Source organism: Mauremys reevesii, linkage group 1 (genome assembly GCF_016161935.1).
Source record: "Mauremys reevesii isolate NIE-2019 linkage group 1, ASM1616193v1, whole genome shotgun sequence".
Classification (NCBI taxonomy): Eukaryota; Metazoa; Chordata; order Testudines; family Geoemydidae; genus Mauremys; species Mauremys reevesii.
Window position 1 is genome coordinate 157,566,241 of NC_052623.1, and position 22,021 is coordinate 157,588,261.

At 44.9% G+C, this 22,021-nt stretch overlaps 1 protein-coding gene across 1 annotated transcript in view; it reads left to right on the forward strand.

Moving 5' to 3' along the window:
* LOC120389361 (amine oxidase [flavin-containing] A-like) overlaps positions 1-22,021 on the forward strand; it is a 60,050-nt gene that overhangs the window by 16,482 nt on the left and 21,547 nt on the right. Inside the window, exons 2-3 of the mRNA XM_039511888.1 lie at positions 8,196-8,290; positions 11,612-11,749. Coding sequence (XP_039367822.1) covers positions 8,196-8,290; positions 11,612-11,749 — 233 coding nt within the window. The remainder of the gene's footprint in view (positions 1-8,195; positions 8,291-11,611; positions 11,750-22,021) is intronic.

Consider the following 22,021-nt stretch of genomic DNA (forward strand, 5'->3'; position numbering starts at 1 on the left):
GGGTGGGGGGCAGAATTCATGCGGGTCCCCATCTTTGAACCCACAAGCTCAAAGTGGGGGTGAGACCCTATGACATGGTGGCAGAATACATGCGGGTCCCCATCTTTGAACCCACAAGCTCAAAGTGGGGGTGAGATCCCAGGACATGGTGGCAGCGGAGTTTCGAACCCATTGTTAAAAGCAGTTTTTTTCAGCTGGGCTAGGCTGAAGGGAGCTATTCTCTTCTTCTTTTCTAACTGGTATTGTTAGAAGCAGTTTCAGCCAGGTTGGCTGGAGGGAATTAGTTTTTCTAACCAGGCTTTGTTATAGGAGACCCCATACGGAGAGGGTACTTAGCAATTTGCAAAAGACAGTGGCAAAACAGGTTTTTCCACCTTCTTGGAAGCCAGGAGGGGGAGATTTTTTTTTTTTTGGAAACAGATTTACAGCTGGGTTTAGCTGGGGGAAATAAGGTTTTCTAACGGGCTGTGTTAAGAAGAAAAAAAATCCTTTTCTTTCTTTTTTCTTTCTGTCCGCTTAAAAACAGCTAGGAAAGAGGTGCAAGTTTTTCTAGGAGGCTTGTTAGAAAGGACCCCCACTGTGAGGTACTTAGCAAGTGCTAGAAACAGGACAAACCAGTTTTTTTTGGTCTTCTCAGTATATCAGCAAACAGCAGCTACACAAATGCAAATACAAAGTTTTTGTTTCTTTTCTATTCAGTCTCTTCGGAAATAGAAAGGGTTAGGAATTGGAGAAACCAGTTCACTGACTGCAGAGGGGTGTGGCCAGCACCAAAAAGCAACACCAGCAAGCCACACATAAAATTCACTGACTGCAGAGGGGTGTGGCCAACACCAGAAGGCACTGTTCCCCATCCCAAGAAATTTCCCACCTACATGGCAGGTGAGGACACTGAGGCCTTCTTCAAAAAATTTTAAAAGGACCTGCCATGGGTACAGCATCCCTGAAGACCAGTACAAGGACTGGTCAGGAAAGTGGACTTTTGCTGTCTATGACAATTATTCCATCCCCATGCTACTGGGGGAAGACTTGGCCAACCATGTGCAGCTGGCCAAGAGGGGGGGAGTGGTCACCCGCGGCCAGGCCAAACAAGCAGGCACTCCCATCCCTGTTCCTGAGCCATCCACCAAAGACCCAGACAGAGGTGGTAAAACCGGATCCCATGCCAACAACTACAGCAGCCATAGTACATCCAGGACCGGAACTGGAAAAGCAACCAGCGGCAAAACCAGCGCCAGCACTGACGCCATCGCTTACAACTCCACCGCCAGGGGGCGCCAACGGGCCTAAACTGGCACAAGCAGCAGACAACTCTACCCAAGAGGCTCAGCCAGAGCCTGAAATATCACCTTGTGCACCAGCGGAGAGCGGTCCACAGTCAACGAAAACAACCTCATCACCTACATCGCTTCCAGAGGGACCAAGCCCAAGTCCACAGTCTACGGAGGAACTGGTGTCTCCAGCTTCAAGGAAACAGTTCCAGACTGAGCAGGAAGCCGATGACAGCCTTAAGACAGCTTGGGTGGCGGCACGAAGCAACCCACCGCCTCTCAGCTCTTCTAATCAATCCTAGTTTGTTGTAAAACAAGGACTTTTATATAAGGACATTCTTTCTGGTGGACACCAGAAAGGCCACAATCCTCAAAAACAGTTGGTAGTTCCAACTAAGTACCGGTACAAGCTCTTAAGCTTGGGCCATGACATCCCAGTGGTCATTCTGGGGTGAACACAACCAAAGACAGGTTGGGGAAGTCCTTCCACTGGGAGGATGGGCAAGGACGTTGCCAAGTATGTCCGGGCAAATGCATAAAAAGTGTTCTTCAGTGTCAAATATTTTGTTGTTTACATACTTAGTAGTATATGTAATAGTGCATGTGTTTTGTTTATCTGTTTATTTTACAGTTCTAGGAGGAAATCGCCGCCAGTGGATCCCACTGTGACGATTTGGGGGGCGTGTCATGAATAGTTAGTAAAGGGTTAAAGCATAGTACCTGGTGGGCACCTGACCTGAGGACCAATCAGGAAAGAGAATTTGAAACTCCTAGGAGGGAACTTTTTCTCTCTGTTTGGGGGGGGTCTTTGTCTTTGGCCGTTTGGAGTTCAAGAGACCAGACGAGATAATTTCAAATCTCTGTGGAGGGAAGCCTTTGTCTGGATTCTTTGTTAGAACTCTTTTTGAATCTAAGAGAGACAGTCATGTCTCCAAGTTCTCCTGGAGTAGTTTCTACTAATTAATAGTGAGTATTAATTAGAAAGGTGAATTAGTCTTATGATTTGATTTCTATATTTGCAATTGGGTGTTTGCTAAAGGAAATGCTTTATTCCTGTTTGCTGATTTTGCTTTGACTGAGAAAGGGGGGAGGGGGAATTCTCTCCAAAGATTGATAAGGTTATACCCTATGAGTGTCCAGCTTGGGCTCATAGAGATTCTGTATTTTCTTTTTGTTCTCTTAATAAATTCTTTTCTTTTCTTTGGACTTGGTTAATTCCTTCCCTTGGGGAAATTCAGGGGAAGGGGAGGGGGAAGTGGGCTGCTTCCCTGTGTGTAGAGATTCAAGGCGTTTGAATCCAGGTATCTCTCTTCAGAGCAGGCTGGAGAGAGGGAAGAGAAGGGAGGGGGAAGGTTCCTCCTCTGTGAGTGGATCTGTGTTCCCAGGGAGTGTCTTTGAAGGGAGACAGGGGGGAACAGAGGGGTGTCCCGATTCACCGAATAATCGGGTGGTGGCAGCGAGAAGGAAACCTACCCTAAAGGTTAGGGTGGGGGGCAGAATTCATGCGGGTCCCCATCTTTGAACCCACAAGCTCAAAGTAGGGGTGAGATCCCAGGACACTTATATTTTAAAAGGGGATTGCTTTTCTTTTCTTTATAGGTCCATTGCACATTGTGAAAAGAAACCATGTCTCTTTAAACTGTCTGAAATTAACACTGAGGCTGTATTCACTTTTGCCGCTTTCCTCTGCATGTTGGGAAAAAGCTAGAGAAGCCCAATTGGTTTCTAACTATACTGTGCTCAGAGTAGAGTGTGGGAAGAGAGGGGCAGGCTGCAGAGGGAGAATTCATTTCCCCTCCATGCACAGACATGGGGCCCTAAGCTGAGAACGTATAGCTCTATAGCAGTGGTCCCCAACCTTTCAGTGTGGGCGGGCGCTGGACGACTAGCCGCCGAAGTGCCACCGAGGAGTACAGCCACTGGACAAGCAGCCCCCAAAATGCTGCCAAGTGGCAATGCCAAGAAGCGTCCAAAATGCTGCTGAGAAGCAGTGTCATCAAGAGGTGTCGCCACTGAGAAGCAGCAGCATTTCGGCGGCAACGCTTCTCGATGTTGCCGCTTCTCAATGGCATTTTGGCAGCTGCTTGTCCATCGGCTGTGCTCCTCAGCGGCGGGGCGCAGTAGGTGGGCGCACATAGGTGCTCCGGCAGGCACCATGGCGCCCCCAGGCATTGCGTTGGGGACCACTGCTCTATAGTATATGTCAATGGAGAGGGGAAGAGAAAGAAATGGGCAGAAGAGGAGAAGTGCAAATGCGGGGTGGGGGGGTGTCTATTTTTGATCCATTCAGGAAGGCAATCATCCACCAATCTGCTGCTTGAAGTTGTAGGATATTCCTCTTTATTTCCCATGCTGTGGTTATATGCAAAGGCACAATGAAGGGGGAGGGGAAGGCAGAGTGCCCAGATCCCCCAACATTGGCCATAGACACTATGTATTCCTGTGCACTCTGCGCCCTGAGCTCTGCAGCTGGGGGTGCCTTTTGCTCCCTGAGCTTCTGAGGCACAAGCCCAGAGAAGGGCAAACATGGGACTATAAAGGGATGGGGCCAGAGCAACCTCCTCCCCAATAGGCCGCTGCCTGGGAGTCCCAGTGCCAGTGCCCAATAGTAGTGCTAGGCCTGAACAGAGAGGGGGCGCTTCCTCTGAGTTGGCAAGTGCCAGGCCTGGGTGGGAGTGCTCGACAGTGGATCAGTGCAGTGCGGAGTTCAGGGCTTGGAGCCACCAGGAGCCAGGGCAGAGCCAGAGCCAGGTGATGCTGGGAGCTAGACAGCAGGTCCTCCTGAATAGCGGCACCCCCCACAGGCAGCAGGAGCTGGGCACAAGTAGTGGAGAGGTGAGAATGGCGCAGCCCCTATGGGGAGTCACCACCTGCTCCCCTGGGACTCCTCCCACTGCCCCTAATGTCTCCCAGTTTTCCCCCACTGCACTCCAGCACCCTCCCCCACCCTTGCCTCCCCATGTCTCTCTCTCTGCCCCCTGCCCCCCAGCCTTCTCTTTCTTCTGGGACTCAGCTCCCCTGGGGCACTGCCCACCCCTGTACACCTTTTTGTGTTGACTTCTGCTACTTGGCAGATAACCTGAATTCCCTCCTTAGGAAACCTTGGGTTGCACCCTTGTTTACATGACATGAATGATCTTCACCCCAACTTCAAGAGGGAGCTTAAACCAGTCGTCTCTGCTCACTCTCTCATTAGGTGTTAAATATTTGTAAACTTGAAATTCTTGGCATTGTCTCTGTTCCACCGGTGGGCCCTCTGCCCATCATCAGTGAGCCAGCCCTGACCCAGAGGGTCTCTGGCCCTTGCCCAGTTTCTGCCAGCTGTCTGACTGAGGCATGCTGCAGGACTGGGGAGTGGAAGGAGAAGGTGGGATGGGATTGTCTCCGACTAACTTGAAAAAGAGAACATGGAAGCAGTATGGAACTCCTTAGAGGTGTTTGGCTCACCTCTAGGTGACAACGGCAGGGCTACCCAAACCCAAAAGGAAAGGATGCAACCTAGTAGTCCAGCACCAATAATATAAAGGACTCTTGGCAACCGCTGCTACTTGAATGTCCAGAAACTGCTGGACATCCAAAAATCCCTCGTTTGTGAATCTCAGTAACCAAAGATGGGCATAGCCCTATGCAATCATGTCTGCTACCAGGGGTGCCACCAGAATTTTCTTAAGTAGGAGGCCCAAAGCTCTCTATCCTCTGTCCTGCACTCAGACACAAGCTCTCTCCCCTGCACTCAGCCACAAGCTCCCAGCCTCAAACATTCCCTCCCCTGCTTTCCCCACACTCAGCCCTGAGCTCTGCACCTACTACTCCCCATATCCAGTCCTGAGCGCTCACACTACCTTTGCACCCAGACCCACACTCTCCTCTGCACCCAGCTGCGCGCACACTTTCCCTCCCCCCGCTGCCACTTACCCAGCTCCAAGCTTTCCCCATTGCATCCAGCCCCAGGATCTCCCCATCCCACACCCAACCCCATGCTCTTCCCCCACATCACGTCTGAGCTCTCCTCTCTGTCTCCACTCCACAACTAGTCCTGAGCTGTTACCCAGAGAGGTGGTCAGGCTGAAGAGCACCAAGATTGGATGTTTTTCTGAAAGATCTGCTCTAGGAATTATTTTGGTGACATTCTGTGGCCTGTGCTATACAGGAGATAAAACTAGATGATCCAAACGGTACCTTCTGGCCTTTGAATCTAGGAATAACCAGGGACCAGGCAGTTCTGGGAGCCCCAGACCCCATCCTATTTCTGCTTCCCCATGAAACACCAAAAGCTCATATCTAGTCACCCCACCCTCCTGTTACTGGGGGTTCCCAGTGTCACCTGCTCAGCTTGTCCCTGGGGACTGGGGATGCCCAGTGCCCATGGGCACCAGAAGAACTGCAAAGATTTTTTTGGTGGGGGGAGGGAAGCAGGTGCATGGGGTCACAGTGTCACCCAAATTTCACCCAGCTACTCCCCTTCTCCCTGTCCTGTTGGAGGGGCAGCCAGGTCAAATCTGAATGGTGGTGTGACCTTGCACACGGGGTTGTAGCGCCGTCTGGCTACCCCTCTGTCATGATGAAGGGGCAGCCAGGCCAAATCTCCAGCTCTGGTCAGGGGCCAAGCGGGGGCCTCCTCCACTCTTGGGGAACCCCTGGCTGCTGCTATAAACTCTGCTGTTTATCCAGCTTCTTCCCATGCCCTATTGGCATTGCTTTGGCTTTATCTGAATTTTGTCTCAGCCAGCTAGCTCTCATCTTTGTCACTGTTTCCATGAAACGTGGATGCAGGGCAGCCCATACTGCCTCATGAAACCATCTAATGGACTCAAATATACATTGACACATGCTTTAAAAATAGTGAAACTTACATATGTAACTTGTAAGACTGTAGCGCAAAGGCGTAACATTAAACGAGATTAAATGAGTTACAGTTCCTCAGCCACACTTACCCATCTTCTCTGCTGAACAGAGGGTTAATATTTGTTCCCCCATATTGATTTGATGCTGTCACACAATTAGCCCACAAAATTACAGCAGCCAACCCACTCTAACTATAATTCTTCCTAACTAGCCATTGCTTTTATCCTGCACATACCACATAACCACATAGAAAGTCCTAATATTTCAAGTCTTTGTAGGCATAAATGTGTAACTATTACAACTTTTAGGTACATGATGGGTGCACAGAACTTCAAATACCAAGGCCAAAGTGTTTGAGTACTATTATGTCATAGAGTAACATAAGAACACAGTACACTTTTTTTTTTCTTCTCAGAACTATGACTACAGGTTAAATCTCCAAAAAAAAGAATTATTGATACTTTTTTTTTATTTTTTTAATATCGTGTGTAGGTTAATTCCCTCTTCCTTTCATGAATGTAAAAAATCCACTTCTGATAACCCAGAAGCCATTATCAATTTAACTGAACAGCTCTCCCTTGATACAAAAAATATTTACACAGAGGAAGATTCAGTTTATGTTTCCAACACTACACTGTATTTTCTGTATCTCTGTTGGGGAGGAAGAAAGCGTTTGGCACTTAAAATATGGAGCTCCTAATAAAATGAAAATGTTCTTTGGAATCTCTGACATGCAGAAAAGCTGTGCATGGTTTATAAAAAAAATCAAATGTTGAGAGAAAGAGATAGGTCTGGAAGATGTTTGTTGCTCTGGCATATGTCTTACTTTGAAAATTTTTAAGTATTGAATAGAAAGAGAATGGAAGAATTAACTGCACCCTGTGATCTGCTAGTAATCCAACAATTCTTATGAAAGAAAGAAATTGTAGCAATCTCATATTTCATATATACAACAACAGGGCATTTTAACTTTCTCAGTTTCTGAGAATGATTGATATTTTTTTTCCTTATGAATATTTTTCCTACCTATGTAATAAAGGATCATCTGCACAAGGGCTATAGGGATTACTCCATTTTGTCTTCAGAACAAATGCAAACACACAGTTATGCTGTCCACAGCCTGAATGATGTATGATCTGGCCTTCTGAGGTAGGGGTGTGTGTGTGTGTAAAAGCAGTGTTTTTTTAATCACATCTCTAAGGAATATGATCAGCATGAATATTAAATTACTGTTCCTTACTGCAGGGTATCTTATTGGAAAGCTAAGACTGTCTTTCTGATACAAAGCTGTATGCCAAATTGGCCTAAGGAACAATGGGATAATCTGGTTTGACAAACTTGTGATTGTTTTTTACCATCTTGGTTCATGTTCATAAAAGAAAGAGGATTGCTATTCTATTGGTTTTTCTGTGTCTCTGATCTCCATCATGTGCTCTCATAATTAGATCATCTGGAAGAGAAAATAATTGATCTTGCAAAGCATCCACATACAGCCAATTCGATTGCCATGGCCAAAACCTGCTGCATTAAAATAAATCCCTACATCAAATATACTGTTTACTTCTGACTGTGGACGGGAGGTAGTGGCTGGGAGTGAGACAGAGAGTTGATGGGAGAGAGAAGAAATAGGAAAGGCTGCTTTCCTGAGATGTCATTCTATATATATCATTATCATATATTATTTGTAGCACCTAGTGGCTACAACCAACACTGGGGGCCTGTCTCTTTAGGCACTGCACAAACACATAGAAGGAAACAGTACCTGCACTGAATAGCTGATATTTTGTTGTCTAAACTCTTAATAAGTTTTTAAAACCTTGGAGAATGAAGCTTGAGTTTTTGGGATTTTCTCTCTCCCAGTGTTTTTTACACAGAGCACTCAAAGTTAATGTTAAGCAGATGATTCTGTAGTGAAAATGCATTTCACATTTAATAGGGTCCTAAAGCTTGCAGGCCTTTTCAAGGCTTCTAGAGACAGTATGGAAAGTTCTGACCACACAGTTTTGTTGTTTTTAAAAAGCTCTTCTTGTTCTGTATAGGTCTTATACTTTAAAATGATAGTGTCTCTTTTTCCTATAGGTCTGTCAGCAGCAAAGCTGCTGGCTGAATCTGGGCTTACTGTTGTGGTTCTAGAGGCCCGTAACAGAGTTGGAGGAAGGACTTACACAGTTAGGGTAAGTGCTTTTTGACAGCAGTAACACTTAGTGCCACTTCTGCCATTGCCAAGAAATGGGCTAAGGATGGGAAGAGGTTCTGAATAATGTGGATCTTTAAAATGGGTATAAATGTAGAGGTTGCTTATTTAAAAACTACATCCCATTTTGATTACGTGGTATGTACAGTGGTTGCCAATGTGCTTAACATATATCAGACACCTGAATTTGAAAATATTCCCTTCCTCCTTCACATACAAGTTAGACTTCTGTCCATTGCAGAGGAGAGTACAAATCATTATTCCTTTATATACATGTGTCAGTGGAAGGAAGTTGCCAGGCCAATACAATAATAGCTAGTTCTCATTGGGTATTGTTATGATGTCAGAAAATACAGGGTTCCTATAGATGCCGTACGCAGCCAGGATCATATTGTAGAAAGATGTATGTTTGGAAGAATCAAAGGTATTGTTTTAGGACAAATGGGCACTCTTTCTACATGGGTACAATCCACTAGAAGATGTAAACTTTCACAGATCTGTGACAAGAATCAATCAAGGCTCTTGAATTTTAATGTGACATAAGGCTCTTCATTAAAGCTCAGAGCTTTCTTTTAATGCCATTTCCCTGTAAGGTTGTCTGGAACAAAACTATTACAGAAACGTACTGTACTTTGTTTCCCAACTACACTGGTTGCCATTAACAAAATAAGCATTTACCTGAGATACCACACTGCGATGTACAAAAATTGCAGCTATTTCTCAATCTAAATATAGAGAGATGCTTAAGTATGTCAGCCACTGCTGTGTGGTAACTGGGGATAAATATTAGTATTCAATAGCAACCATTGTACTAGAAACCCCAGCATATAAACTACATCCTTCTATGACATTAAAAATACTTGATTTAAAACACTTGCTATAAACAAAATCGAACAGAATTATTGTCTTGGGAAATTGCCTGCTAACAAAAGTATGTGTCTCTTACACTTGGGAAGAAAGCAAAAAGTATCTGATGATGTGCAAAGTTCTGCCTGGAGCTCCTTCACTGCCAGGCACTAATGCAGCAGTGTTACATGTTCACACTGTATTATAGTCCAGTCAGGGGTGAAAGTAACTTAATGGACTTGCTGGTACTCCAGAGTCCTGCGGAGGGGGAGAGGCCTCAACTGGAAGAGGCGTGGCCTCTATCAGAAGAGGTGGGGCCTTTAAATCGCTGGACTTTTAAATCAGGATTTAAAGGGCTCAGGGATTCAGCTGAAGCTAGGGGCTGGGCCCTTTAAATCACCCCCAGAGCTACCAGCTGCAGAGGCAGCTAGGAGTCCTGGGGTTTGGGCAGGGGTGAAAGTAATTTACATTTCTTACCCATATGGTCCAATCGCAAGCAACCCGCCTCTCCTACGTATTTCATGGATCCCTCCCATTGCATGACATAGAGAAAATAAAGTTACTATTACTACTACCAATACTGTCTGTAATAAAACTTTTTACTATTGGAATAAGCCTGAAAAAGTGAAAACTCACTGTCACATTTTTCTCTGTGTCTTCCCTCCTCCTCCAGCCAGGCTGCGGACCCTAGGCTCCGTGCTTTCTCCCTGCCTGGCACTGAGCAGCAGCTGCAGGGGCTTCCCTCTAGCTTGCAGCAGGGAGACTGGCTGAGGGAGGGAGAAGCCTGCCTCCTGCATAAGAACAGTTTAAACTCAGCTGTTCCCTGCATGGTTCAGTAACAACATTTCAAAGAGGGATCTGCAAGCAGTTTGGACATCACAACCATGATCCTCTGCTGGGGAGGGAATGGGATAGATTTGAACTTGGAAATGGTTCCTGATTTTGATTGTGTTTTTTTTGTACAGGAGATCCCCTCATCCTGGGGGCAGAAAAGAACTGCCCCTGCCATGGTCACACACACCCTCTCCCCCCCACCCCAACAACAACAACTGGGAGTGAAATTAACAAGGGTGCCAGAAACGGCTTCTAACCCTGGGGGCTGAACTGCGCAGGGAACAGCTGAGTTTAAACTGTTCTTATGCAGGCAGCAGCAGCAGGCATCTCAGCCAGTGTCCCTACTGCAAGCTAAAGCCTAGAGGAGAACCCCTGCTTAGGGGAGGGGGGGGGAATGCAGAGCCTTGTCTGCAGCCTGGCTGGAGGAGGGGGAGGGAGGAGATAAGAAACCAATGTGACAGTGAGTTTTCCCCTTCCACCTGCTTTTATTAGCTCTGGATTTAAGATGTGCAGCCAAATGCTTGTATTTGTTGTGTATATTATTATTGGAGAGAGATCCCCTCATCCCCGGGGCAGACAAGGACTGCCCCTGTCATGGTCAAACACACCCTCCCCACTCCCCGCAGCTACTGTGAGGATGCCAGAAACCACTCCTAACCCCGAGGGCTGAACCACTCAGGGAACAGCTGAGTTTAAACTATTCTTATGCAGGGGGCAGGCTTCTCCCTCCCTCAGCCCAGTCACCTTTTCTTACTGGTCCTCCGTACCGGCCTGTACCGGCTTACTTTCACCTCTGAGCCCAGTCCTATGGTGCTGGAGAAGGGATTATTGTTTTCAAATACTCCCGGCGAGGTGCTCAGATGCAACAGAGCTAGGGGCCGTGTAAGTATCTAGATAGAGACGGCAAGCTTTGCTAACAGATCGATTTTCAGATTGTAAGTATTAATAGAGGAAACCTTCTGCAAGGATTGGGGGAGCCTCTTTTTCAGTACAGAAACACAGTACAATATGGATTCTGAAAAGGTAGGGATAGGTTATTTTTTTTAATGGCCATTTATTTAGATTTTAACATTGCATCTCGTATGCTAAGAAGCTCAAATGGTTAAAAAGACAATAGGGAAAACTATATTGAAATACTGAAAATAATAATTATCAAACTGTCATGACAGCATTACCATGAGCTCACAGTTCATCACTGTGTAATAGTCCTCTATGTCTCTCATAACCCTCCTCATCAGTGCTTGGTTCTACTCCTTGACATTTGGGCATGACTGTGTTAAGGCATGGAGAATTCTAATTTGCAGTGTTTGACACTCACTTTGCACCAGTTTTGCACAAGTGTAAATAACTACATAATGTGGACCGCAGTGGAGAATCAGGCACTAACTTTCTTTGCTGTGGCAGGAAATTAACAGTGAGACAATAGGGCCTCTTGAATTCTGTTGTTAAAGGACTCGATCCTGCACCTGCTTGAGTCATTGGAGTTTTGTCGTTGACCACAATGGGTGTAGGACAGAGGTCATTGTAGAGATTTTGAAATATCTAAGACCACCTTCCAGTTCCTAGAGCTTTCTGTTGCAGGCCATCCTCTAGCCTTTCTAATTCTTGCAATTTTTAACAGAACAAGCAAGTTAACTATGTAGACGTTGGTGGAGCATATATAGGACCTACACAAAACCGAATCCTCCGATTGGCCAAGGAACTGGGTATTGAGACGTATAAAGTCAATGTAGCAGAGCGTCTTATCCATTATGTGAAGGTAAGATTTAAATCTTCTTTTCTGCACACAGCTAATGAGAATGTTAAACTTTGAAAAGTACTGGCATTTGTGAAAAGAGTCCTGTCTAAAGTGCCTCTTTGGTAGTTCAGTATGCATTTATCTGTAGTAGATATTGCTTTTCCATTTTGATTTATTGGCAATTGAAACAAAGATTTTCTCTTTAAGTGTAAAAATGTAATAAGAAAAGCCAAAAAGGAGTTTGAAGAACAGCTAGCCAAAAACTCAAAAGGTAATAAAATGTTTAAGTACATCAGAAGCAGGAAGCCTGCTAAGCAACCAGTGGGGCCCCTGGACGATCCAGATACAAAAGGAGCACTTAAAGACAATAAAGTCATTGTGGAGAAACTAAATGAATTCTTTGCTTCAGTCTTCACAGCTGAGGATGTTAGGGAGATTCCCAAACCTGAGCCATCCTTTGTAGGTGACAAATCTGAGGAATTGTCACAGATTGAGGTGTCACTAGAGGAGGTTTTGGAATTAATTAATAAACTTAACTATAACAAGTCACTGAGACCAGATGGCATTCACCCAAGAGTTCTGAAAGAACTCAAATTTGAAATTGTGGAACTACTAACTATGGTACTTTAAGTCAGCTTTGGTACCCAGTGACTGGAAGATAGCTAATGTAATGCCAATATTTAAAAAGGGCTCTAGAGGTGATCCCGGCAATTACAGACCGGTAAGTCTAACGTCAGTACTGGGCAAATTAGTTGAAATAATAGTAAAGAATAAAATTGTCAGACACATAGAAGAAAATAAATTGTGGGGCAAAAGTCAACATGGTTTCTGTAAAGGGAAATCATGTCTTACTAATCTATTAGAGTTCTTTGAAGGGGTCAACAAACATGGACAGAGGGGATCCAGTGGACAAAGTGTACTTAGATTTCCAGAAAGCCTTTGGCAATGTCCCTCACCAAAGGCTCTTACGTAAATTAAGTTGTCATGGGATAAGAGGGAAGATTCTTTCACGGATTGAGAACTGGTTAAAAGACAGGGAACAAAGGGTAGGAATTAATGGTAAATTCTCAGAATGGAGAGGGGTAACTAGTGGTGTTCCCCAAAGGTCAGTCCTAGGACCAATCCTATTCAACTTATTCATAAATGATCTGGAGAAAGGGGTAAACAGTGAAGTGGCAAAGTTTGCAGATGATACTAAACTGCTTAAGATAGTTAAGACCAAAGCAGATTGTGAAGAACTTCAAAAAGATCTCACAAAACTAAGTGATTGGGCAACAAAATGGCAAATGAAATTTAATGTGGATAAATGTAAAGTAATGCACATTGGAAAAAATAACCCCAACTATACATACAATATGATGGGGGCTAATTTAGTTACGAGTCAGGAAAAAGATCTTGGAGTCATCGTGGATAGTTCTCTGAAGATGTCCACGCAGTGTGCAGAGGCAGTCAAAAAAGCAAACAGAATGTTAGGAATCATCAAAAAGGGGATAGAGAATAAGACTGAAAATATAGTATTGCCCTTATATAAATCCATGGTACGCCCACATCTCGAATACTGTGTACATATGTGGTCTCCTCATCTCAAAAAAGATATTCTAGCACTAGAAAAGGTTCAGAAAAGAGCAACTAAAATGATTAGGGGTTTGGAGAGGGTCCCAAACGAGGAAAGATTAAAGAGGCTAGGACTCTTCAGCTTGGAAAAGAGAAGACTAAGGGGGGATATGATAGAGGTATATAAAATCATGAGTGGTGTGGAGAAGTGAATAAGGAAAAGTTATTTACTTATTCCCATAATATAAGAATTAGGGGCCACAAAATGAAATTAATGGGCAGCAGGTTTAAAACAAATAAAAGGAAGTTCTTCTTCACATGGTGCATAGTTAACCTGTGGAACTCCTTGCCTGAGGAGATTGTGAAGGCTAGGACTATAACAGGGTTTAAAAGAGAACTAGATAAATTCATGGAGGTCAAGTCTATTAATGGCTGTTAGCCAGGATGGGTAAGGAATGGTGTCCCTAGTCTCTGTCAGAAGGTGGAGATGGATGGCAAGAGAGAGATCACTTATGTTTTTAATTTATGTAAAATATATTCAGTCCACAGGTGCTATTACCATCCTCCCCCTTTAAACAAGGGGTACCATGCTCCCCCCCACACACACACTTTAGAGAACCTGACCTCAGCAAGGGCTCAGGGGCTCCACCAACCCCTTTTGTCTCCTGACTGGAGATGGGTGCAGTAATGGCGGCATCCCCTCCTCTGTTATCATGATAGAGGGATGGCCATGCCAAATTTGAGTGGCATTTCTACCCCATGTTTCCTCCTCACTTTTTCAGTCCTTCCAGCACCCATGGTTCAGTCAGACTTGCAATTTTAAGACAGGACACATTCGGTACTTAATTATTTTTGAAAATATGCTTTGTAGAGCTTCAATATTTCTGGATGGCTGTCCAATCTTTTGCATCCTGCTTTCAGAAACTCTTGTGAACCTAATCAGAAGCATTTATAGCATCTGTAAGTAGCATTATGTGAAAGTTCTTTACTCTTTAATTTTTTTATTTTCTGATATAACCTTGTAAAGTGAGGGGGAGGGGAAACACCCATATAGGTTTTGAGCCCCAAAGAGCCCCACAAAGAGTAAATGCCAAACAGATACTTCTCTGGCAACAATTTACATTTTTAGCTATGTCCACATCTAAACAAAATGACAGTTGCCATGCCTGCTTGGCCACGCTACTTACTTTTTTTATTTCCTTGAAATTCTGCATAAATTCTTCCCTTTAAATGAAGTGACACCAAGATAATGGCTGATCAGTTCTGCAAGTTGTCTGCTGCTTGGGCAAGTGGCCATTTTCACTGAACAAACAGCAGTTTTATGCAATGTTATTTCTTCCTCGCTGAAGAAAAACACAGAACAGCTGAATATTGGAAGTGGGCCTTGAGAAACAGAGTTTCTGATGTGAAATGCCTGGAAGACCCAGTCATGGAAGCACAAAAACAGTTTTGTGTTTTAAATTATTTAAATTATTTTTAAAACACATTTTATTTTTCTAATGACACTCAAAATATGCCATGTAAGTATTTTCAGAAATGTAAATGATTTGACTAACACTGTTTATATAAATAAAATCCTATAAAGAACATGTAGGATAATACCAGATATAACATACTTGTCACAGTAACAAGGCTAACTGCACTTCTGACTCCTTCTGATCTCTTTGAGCTCACCTCCTCTCAGGTCTCAAGCCTCTAGCCATCACCTCTCTTGGGGTGGAATCATGTGATTCATTCATTCTCAGATCAGGCCTTTGCTGCAGTCCCCAGTGATCCACCATAATTAATTCAGCAGGCCTGACTTAGGTTCACATCCTGCAGTTCTGTTCCCCCCAGGAGCAGTGACAGTAGTAAACAATGACCAGATAGCTTCCTTAAAGCAAAATATTATCTATTTAGAACCAAAGCATTTAAGAGAAAACAGATCTTAAAAACTATAAAACATACTACATGTATGTCTAGCCTACAAGGCATTTACTATCTTTCACAAGGGGATGCTGGTGGTTCTAAGCTTCCTAAAGGTCTCCTGAGACTTCTAGGGTTAGCATAATTTATTCCCTTAACTCTCAATCCATTTCTTTCCCCCTGCTACATGAAGAGTCTCCTTTAAAAGCTGCTTAGTCATTGTGATCACCGCGCGACCCAGAGATCAAGTCAGCTTTTAAATGTTTGTAGCTCTTTGATCTAATAATTCCTAGTCTTGGCAGAAAAAGGCTTGAAACTTTGTTGGAGGCAGGATTCAAAGTCCTTGAAGTAGATAGCTTTGCCCATTGCCTTGCAAGTGTGTGCTGAGGTGTCCATATCTGGGCCATTGTCTTCTTCCTATTTGTTTTTCCCCCAATCCCCACTTAAGCTAGCTCAGTACATTCATACAGGAAAGTCTTAACCCAATTGCACAATAACTTCCCCTCACTGAGCAGGTCACATACAGTGTTCCTAAAACTGACATCTCAGTATTCTTAGATTAAATACTGTAGGAACGGATATGTAATATAGCATAATTACATCTCAGTATTCCTAGGTTATTACATAGCAGCTCCACTTCTGTTACAATGCTTACATAATAAATTGACCAGATTTTCAGCCTCTGTAAATTGGTGTAGCTCCACTGACTTCACTCAAGCTATGCTGATTGCGCTACTTGAGCATCTAGCCTACTGTATTTAATTTAAACTCAAATGTAGGCTTCTTTGCTTCTTAAATGGCTCTGCCTATCCTCTGTGTGCTAAGAGCCTCTAATCAGATACATGAATTCAGACCTTAAATCCATTTTGACACTGTAGATCCAGATTTCTTTGTCCCAGGTTTCATTATCCGTGCTTTAGCTGATGACCATGCTTCTCCCATAAGCTTCCTTTGTTGTAGAAGTGTGTTCCTGAATAAGAAGCAGAATTACAAGCTTGTCAACTATCCTACATGCTGTGGGCTAGTCCTGGAGTTGGCCTTGCAGTCCTGCTGAGCTACCTTTCTTCTATATGTGGGGCTCCTGAAATCTCAGAACAAAGCAACAGAAAGCAGATTAAGCTCTTAACATACCAACTGCCTTAGGTACTAAATAAATTAAGCCTCCCTTTCTCCAGTAAGATTGCTATTCCAGGGGCTGGAAAGAAGAACAATCAGAAGCTGCTTCCTTTCTCTATCAGCAGTTCCCCTTCCTCTTCGTCCTCCTTTAGTGTATCATCATTCGGTGTTGCACTGTAGCACAAAGATCCCACCCATCACTGGTTGTCTCATGTAACCTTGGGTTCATCTACACTGGGAGCTGGGAGTGTGATTCCCAGCTCAAGGAGACATACTTGTGCTAGCTGTCATCGAGCTAGTGTGCTAACAATAGACCGTAGCTGTGGCTGTGAGAGTGGCAAGATCGGCTAGTTACCCCAAGTACATACCATGAATTTCTGACAGGCATGTAATCAGGGTGGCTAGCCCCTCCTGCCACTTGCACTGCGGTGGTTACATTCTTTTTTTTTAGTGCACTAGCTCAGTGACTGCTAGTGCAAGTATGTCTCCTCGAGCTGAGAATTGTACCCCAAGCATCTCAGGGTACGTCTACACTACGGGATTATTCCGAATTTACATAAACCGGTTTAGTAAAACAGATTGTATAAAATCGATTGTGCGTGGCCACACTAAACACATTAAATCGGTGGTGTGCGTCCACGGTCCGAGGCTAGCGTCGATTTCGGAAGCGTTGCACTGTGGGTAGCTATCCCATAGCTATCCCATAGTTCCTGCAGCCTCCCCCGCCCCTTGGCATTTCCGGGTTGAGATCGCAGTGCCTGATGGGGCAAAAATCATTTTCGCGGGTGGCTCTGGGTACAGCCTCACCCCTCCCTCCCTCCCTGAAAGCGGCAGACAACCGTTTCGCGCCTTTTTTGCTTGGTGAACTGTGCAGACGCCATAGCACAGCAAGCATGGACCCTGCTCAGCTCAATACCGCAATCGTGGATGTTTTAAACACCTCGGAGATCTGATGGTAATGGGGCAGATTCTATCCATTGAACAAGCACTGACTGGTGGGACCGCATTGTGTGCAGAATCAATTTGGAGTTGAAAATCTACTGTGGGGGGCTGCTGATGCAAGTAGCCCAAGCAACACTGGCCATAGTGGATGGCTTTTGCACTGGGATTCAGAAGCACTACTCTGTTTAAACGGCTGCAGCAAGGGAATTACTTCCCAGACCAGAAAATAACAGTTGGGGATGTTGAAATGCCTGTCGTTATCCTGGGGGACCCATCCTACCCCTTCATGCCATGGCTCATGAAGCCATACACAGGCAGCCTGGACAGTGGTCAGGATCTATTCAATTACAGGCTGAGCAAGTGCAGAATGGTGGTGGAATGTGCATTTGGCCATTTAAAGGCACGCTGGCGCACATTACTGACTCGCTCAGACCTCAGCCAAACCAATGTCCCCTATGTTATTACTGCTTGCTGTATTCTCCACAATCTCTGTGAGAGTAAGGGGGAGACCTTTATGGCGGGGTGGGAGGCTGAGGCAAATCACCTGGCCGCTGATTACGCGCAGCCAGACACCAGGGAGATTAGAAGAGCACACCAGGAAGCGGTGCGCATCAGAGAAGCTTTGAAAACGAGCTTCATCAATGGCCAGGGTACAGTGTGACTGCTGTGTTTGTTGATGAACACCCAACCCCCTTGATTGACTCAGTCCCTGTAAGCAACTCCCTCTCCCCCTTCGAGTACAGCTTACTTATGCAAATAAAGTCACTCTCATTTAAAAAGCATGAGTTCTTTATTGATTCATTATAAAAAGAGGGAGAGAAGTAAGGGTGTGGTTTGGGAGGAGGATAGGAGGGATGGAGAAGGCCATTAAAAAAAAATTCAGAGTAACGACATCCTTCTGGTTGGGCTGTCCACGGGGTGGAGTGGGCGGGTGCAGAGCCTCCCCACGCGTTCTTACGTCTGGGTGAGGAGGATGTGGAACATGGTGAGGGTTGAGGGTGGTTATACAGGGGCTGCAGCGGCACTCTGTGATCCTGCTGCCGTTCCTGAAGCTCCACAAGACGCCGGAGCATGTCAGTTTGATCACGCAGCAGCCCCAGAGTTGCATCCCGCCACCGCTGATCTTCCTGCCGCCACCGCTGATTTTCCTGCCGGTCTTCCTGCCGCCACCTCTCATCTCGGTTGTCCCTCCTGTCCTCACGTTCACTGGCCTCTTTCCTGTAATTTGAAACCACGTCCTTCCACTCATTCAGATGAGCTCTTTCATTGCGTGTAACTTCCATAATATCCGAGAATATCTCATCTCGCGTCTTCTTTTTCCTCCGCCTTATCTGTGCTAGCCTTTGGGATGGAGGAGGGATGGTTGAAAAATTTGCAGCTGCATGAGGGAGATAAATATTTAGAAAGATACATTTTACAGAACAATGGTTATACTCTTTCACAGTGAACAGCACTATTCACCTAGCACATGTGATTTCCCTACAAGGTCGCATTTTTCATCTTAATAGTGAGTGCTTGCAGCTCTGGAGTTACAGATCTCACAGACACAGGTCCAGGCATCAGAATTCAGCTTGCATGCAGCCATGGTAAGCCACTGTCTTTCGGCTTCTGCAGTGATTTACCCCTCCCCCCCAACGCATGGCTAATACCACGCTAGCTCCCTGCTAATCAACAACCTTCCCCCTCCCCCCCACCCACTGCGTGTCTGGTAGCTTGGGGAAGATCGCCGGTGACCAAACACAAAAGATCATCGGCATTTCACTCCTCCCCTCCCCCCGCTTCGCTACGTGCAGGAAAGTGTTTTTTTTAAGCTGCTGCATTCCACGAACCCAGTAGAAAAATGGCCACCCCCCTTACTTAAATTCCTGATTTTTAACCAGGTTATCCTGAACGATATGCTTTGCCACGCAATGATACCTGATTACTTGCTACATGCATGGCATGGTAAAGTGTCCTACCATGGTGGGTGGAACAAGGCTGCCTTGCCCAGAAACCTTCTGCAAAGGCTTCTGGGGTACCTACAGGAGCGCTTCATCAAGATGTCCCTGGAGGATTTCCTCTCAATCCCCGGACATGTTAACAAACTTTTCTAAGTAACTATACTGTCTGCGAATGCATCCCAAGTCCTCAGGGCAAATCAATCATTAAAAAAGGCTTGCTTAAAAAACAATGTTTGCTATTTGCAAAGGTACACTCACCAGAGCTCCCTTCCATGGCGTCATTGTCTGGGATAGTGGCTTGTGAGGGCTGGGAGGACGGTAATTCCGTCAGGGTGATAAAAAGCTCCTGGCTGCTGGGGATCACGGAGTGCTGTGTGCTCTCTGCTAGGTCTTCCTCCTCTTCTTCATCTTCATCTTCCCCATCTGCATAATCCTCAGCCATGGCAGAGATTACAACCCCCACCTCGGAATCCACGATCAGGGGTGGGGTACTTGTGGCGCAGCCCCCTAAAATTGCATGCAGCTCAGCATAGAAGCGGCATGTTTTTCGACCTGCCCCGGACCTTCCGTTTGCTTCTTTGGTTTTCTGGTAGCCTTGTCTGAGCTCCTTAACTTTCACTCTGCACTGCACTGAGTCCCTGCTGTGGCCTTTATCCGTCATAGCCTTAGAAATTCTTTCAAATACTTTTTCATTTCGTCTTTTGGAACGCAGTTCTGTTAGCACTGAATCCTCTCCCCAGATAGCGATCAGATCCAGTACCTCCCGTGCAGTCCATGCTGGGGCTCTTTTACGATTATCAGGAGACTGCATTGTTAACTGTGCTGATGAGCTGTGCGTGGTCACCTGTGCTGATGAGACGAGATCTCCACGCTGGGGAAGCAGGAAATGAATTTCAAAAGTTCGCGGGGCTTTTCCTGTCTACCTGGCCAGTGCATCCGAGTTCAGATTGCTGTCCAGAGCGGTCACTGGTGCACTGTGGGATACCGCCCGGAGGCCAATACCGTCGATCAGCGGCCACACTAACCCTAATCCGATATGGTAATACCGATACTAGCGTTACTCCTCTCGTTAGGGAGGAGTACAGAAACCGGTTTAAAGAGCCATTAAAATCGATATAAGGTGCCTCCTAGTGTGGACGGTTGTGGCGTTAAATCGGTTTTACGCTCCTAAAACCGATTTAAACGCCTAGTGTAGACCAGGCTTCAGATATCTCCCTTGTCTTTGTGGGAGGCACATAAACACTAGGACAGAACCTGACAGCATGGTCTATTTCTCTCTCCCTCCCCATAATTCCAGCCCTCAACTGCTTGCTTTTTCCCCCTGGGATCTCCATTACTCTGTTTCTTCATTCCCTGGGGATTTTGTGTTATATCACATTCTCAGATGGCAACTACACTCTCTCCCTTTGAATCCATTCTCAAGATCCATTTCTACTGTGATGCATACAAGAAGTTAGCTACCTAATATTGACTAGGTTGAGGGGCATTCAAGGCAAAATATATATAGCTTGTATGTTTTATCTCTCTTCCTCCCATTCATATGTTTCTTGGCTTCTTAAATTATGAGCTCTTCAGGGTAGGGGTTGAGTCTTCATGAGTGTAGAGTTGGTCAGCAGACTATTTGATACATGGAATTATGGGCATGAAATTCTTTTATTCATCTAGAAAATATTTGCTATGTAAATTACCAGGTTAATTAATTGTCTGTCTGCTACCAAGTTCCACGTTTGAACGGAAAGCACTCAGAGGAAAGATGGAAAACATTTCTCTTTAACTATAATATAGTAGCTCTCTCAGCTAAGGGTTATCATACTGTTTGTTTAGCTGTGGTTAAACAGAGAGGTCCATTCCCAAGTGCTTGTCTCTGAAGTTCACCTTCCAACTGTGCTGAGATCAGAGAGGGGAACGGACAGATTGTTCAAGAAGCCCAAGCCAGCTTTAGACTTTGCTGTGACAGTTTCAACCATTCATGCCCACCACAGATTCACAGAGATTTTTTATTCAGCAGTTTCCCACATGAGTCAGGAGGCTTTGCTCTAGGATAACGCTTGGAATCATTTAATTTAGAAGCAAGGGAATTTAGCTAGGAAGCAACTAAAGGGATTTAAAGTACTCCAAGACATTCTGTGAACTTCTCACTGGGGGAGGAATTTTTCAAGTGTATTATACTAATTGCACTTTTAAAGAACCATGAGCTTTCACTGGTAGATGGATTTCCTTTGCAGCCACGGTGTACCTGAAAAATCCAAATCCAAACCTGCTGTCTGTCTTTTCCCATTTTTTTGTTCTTCCTTTTTCTATCGGAAGAACGCCACTTGTTACCATGTCAACCAACATGAGTCAAAAGCTAGTTCATATCCTGAAACACTATATATTTGGTTTTGGCATGTAGATTTTGCTTAGCTGCTAGGCTATCTTTCCAGCAAGCCTGTTCTTTATTTATCGTCCCCCATGGCCATTAAGAGTGTTTTAGGAATGAGGGGGAATAAGGGAACTTCTTCCTTCACAGATTTGGTTGACAGTGTTCGGGTTTTTTTTCATCTGATATGTTACTTTCCTCGACAGTCCCATTATCCTCTATTTTCACTTTCAGGTCAGTTGAACAGGAGCCTCTAGAAATCATAGCTGTTGGTGCCTTGCTGTAGTGTTAAATGAAGCTCCTCTTACAAAATGTGCAACCTATTTGTGTCTGTCTGCAGCATTCACACTGATATACAAAATCAGGGATTTTTTTTTTTTTTAATTTTGGTTGTGCTGCATTTACTCAGCATTTTCAAGGCATATGAACTTCTGGCAAATGGCAATCATTTGTATGTAAAGCGTGGTGTCTTATATA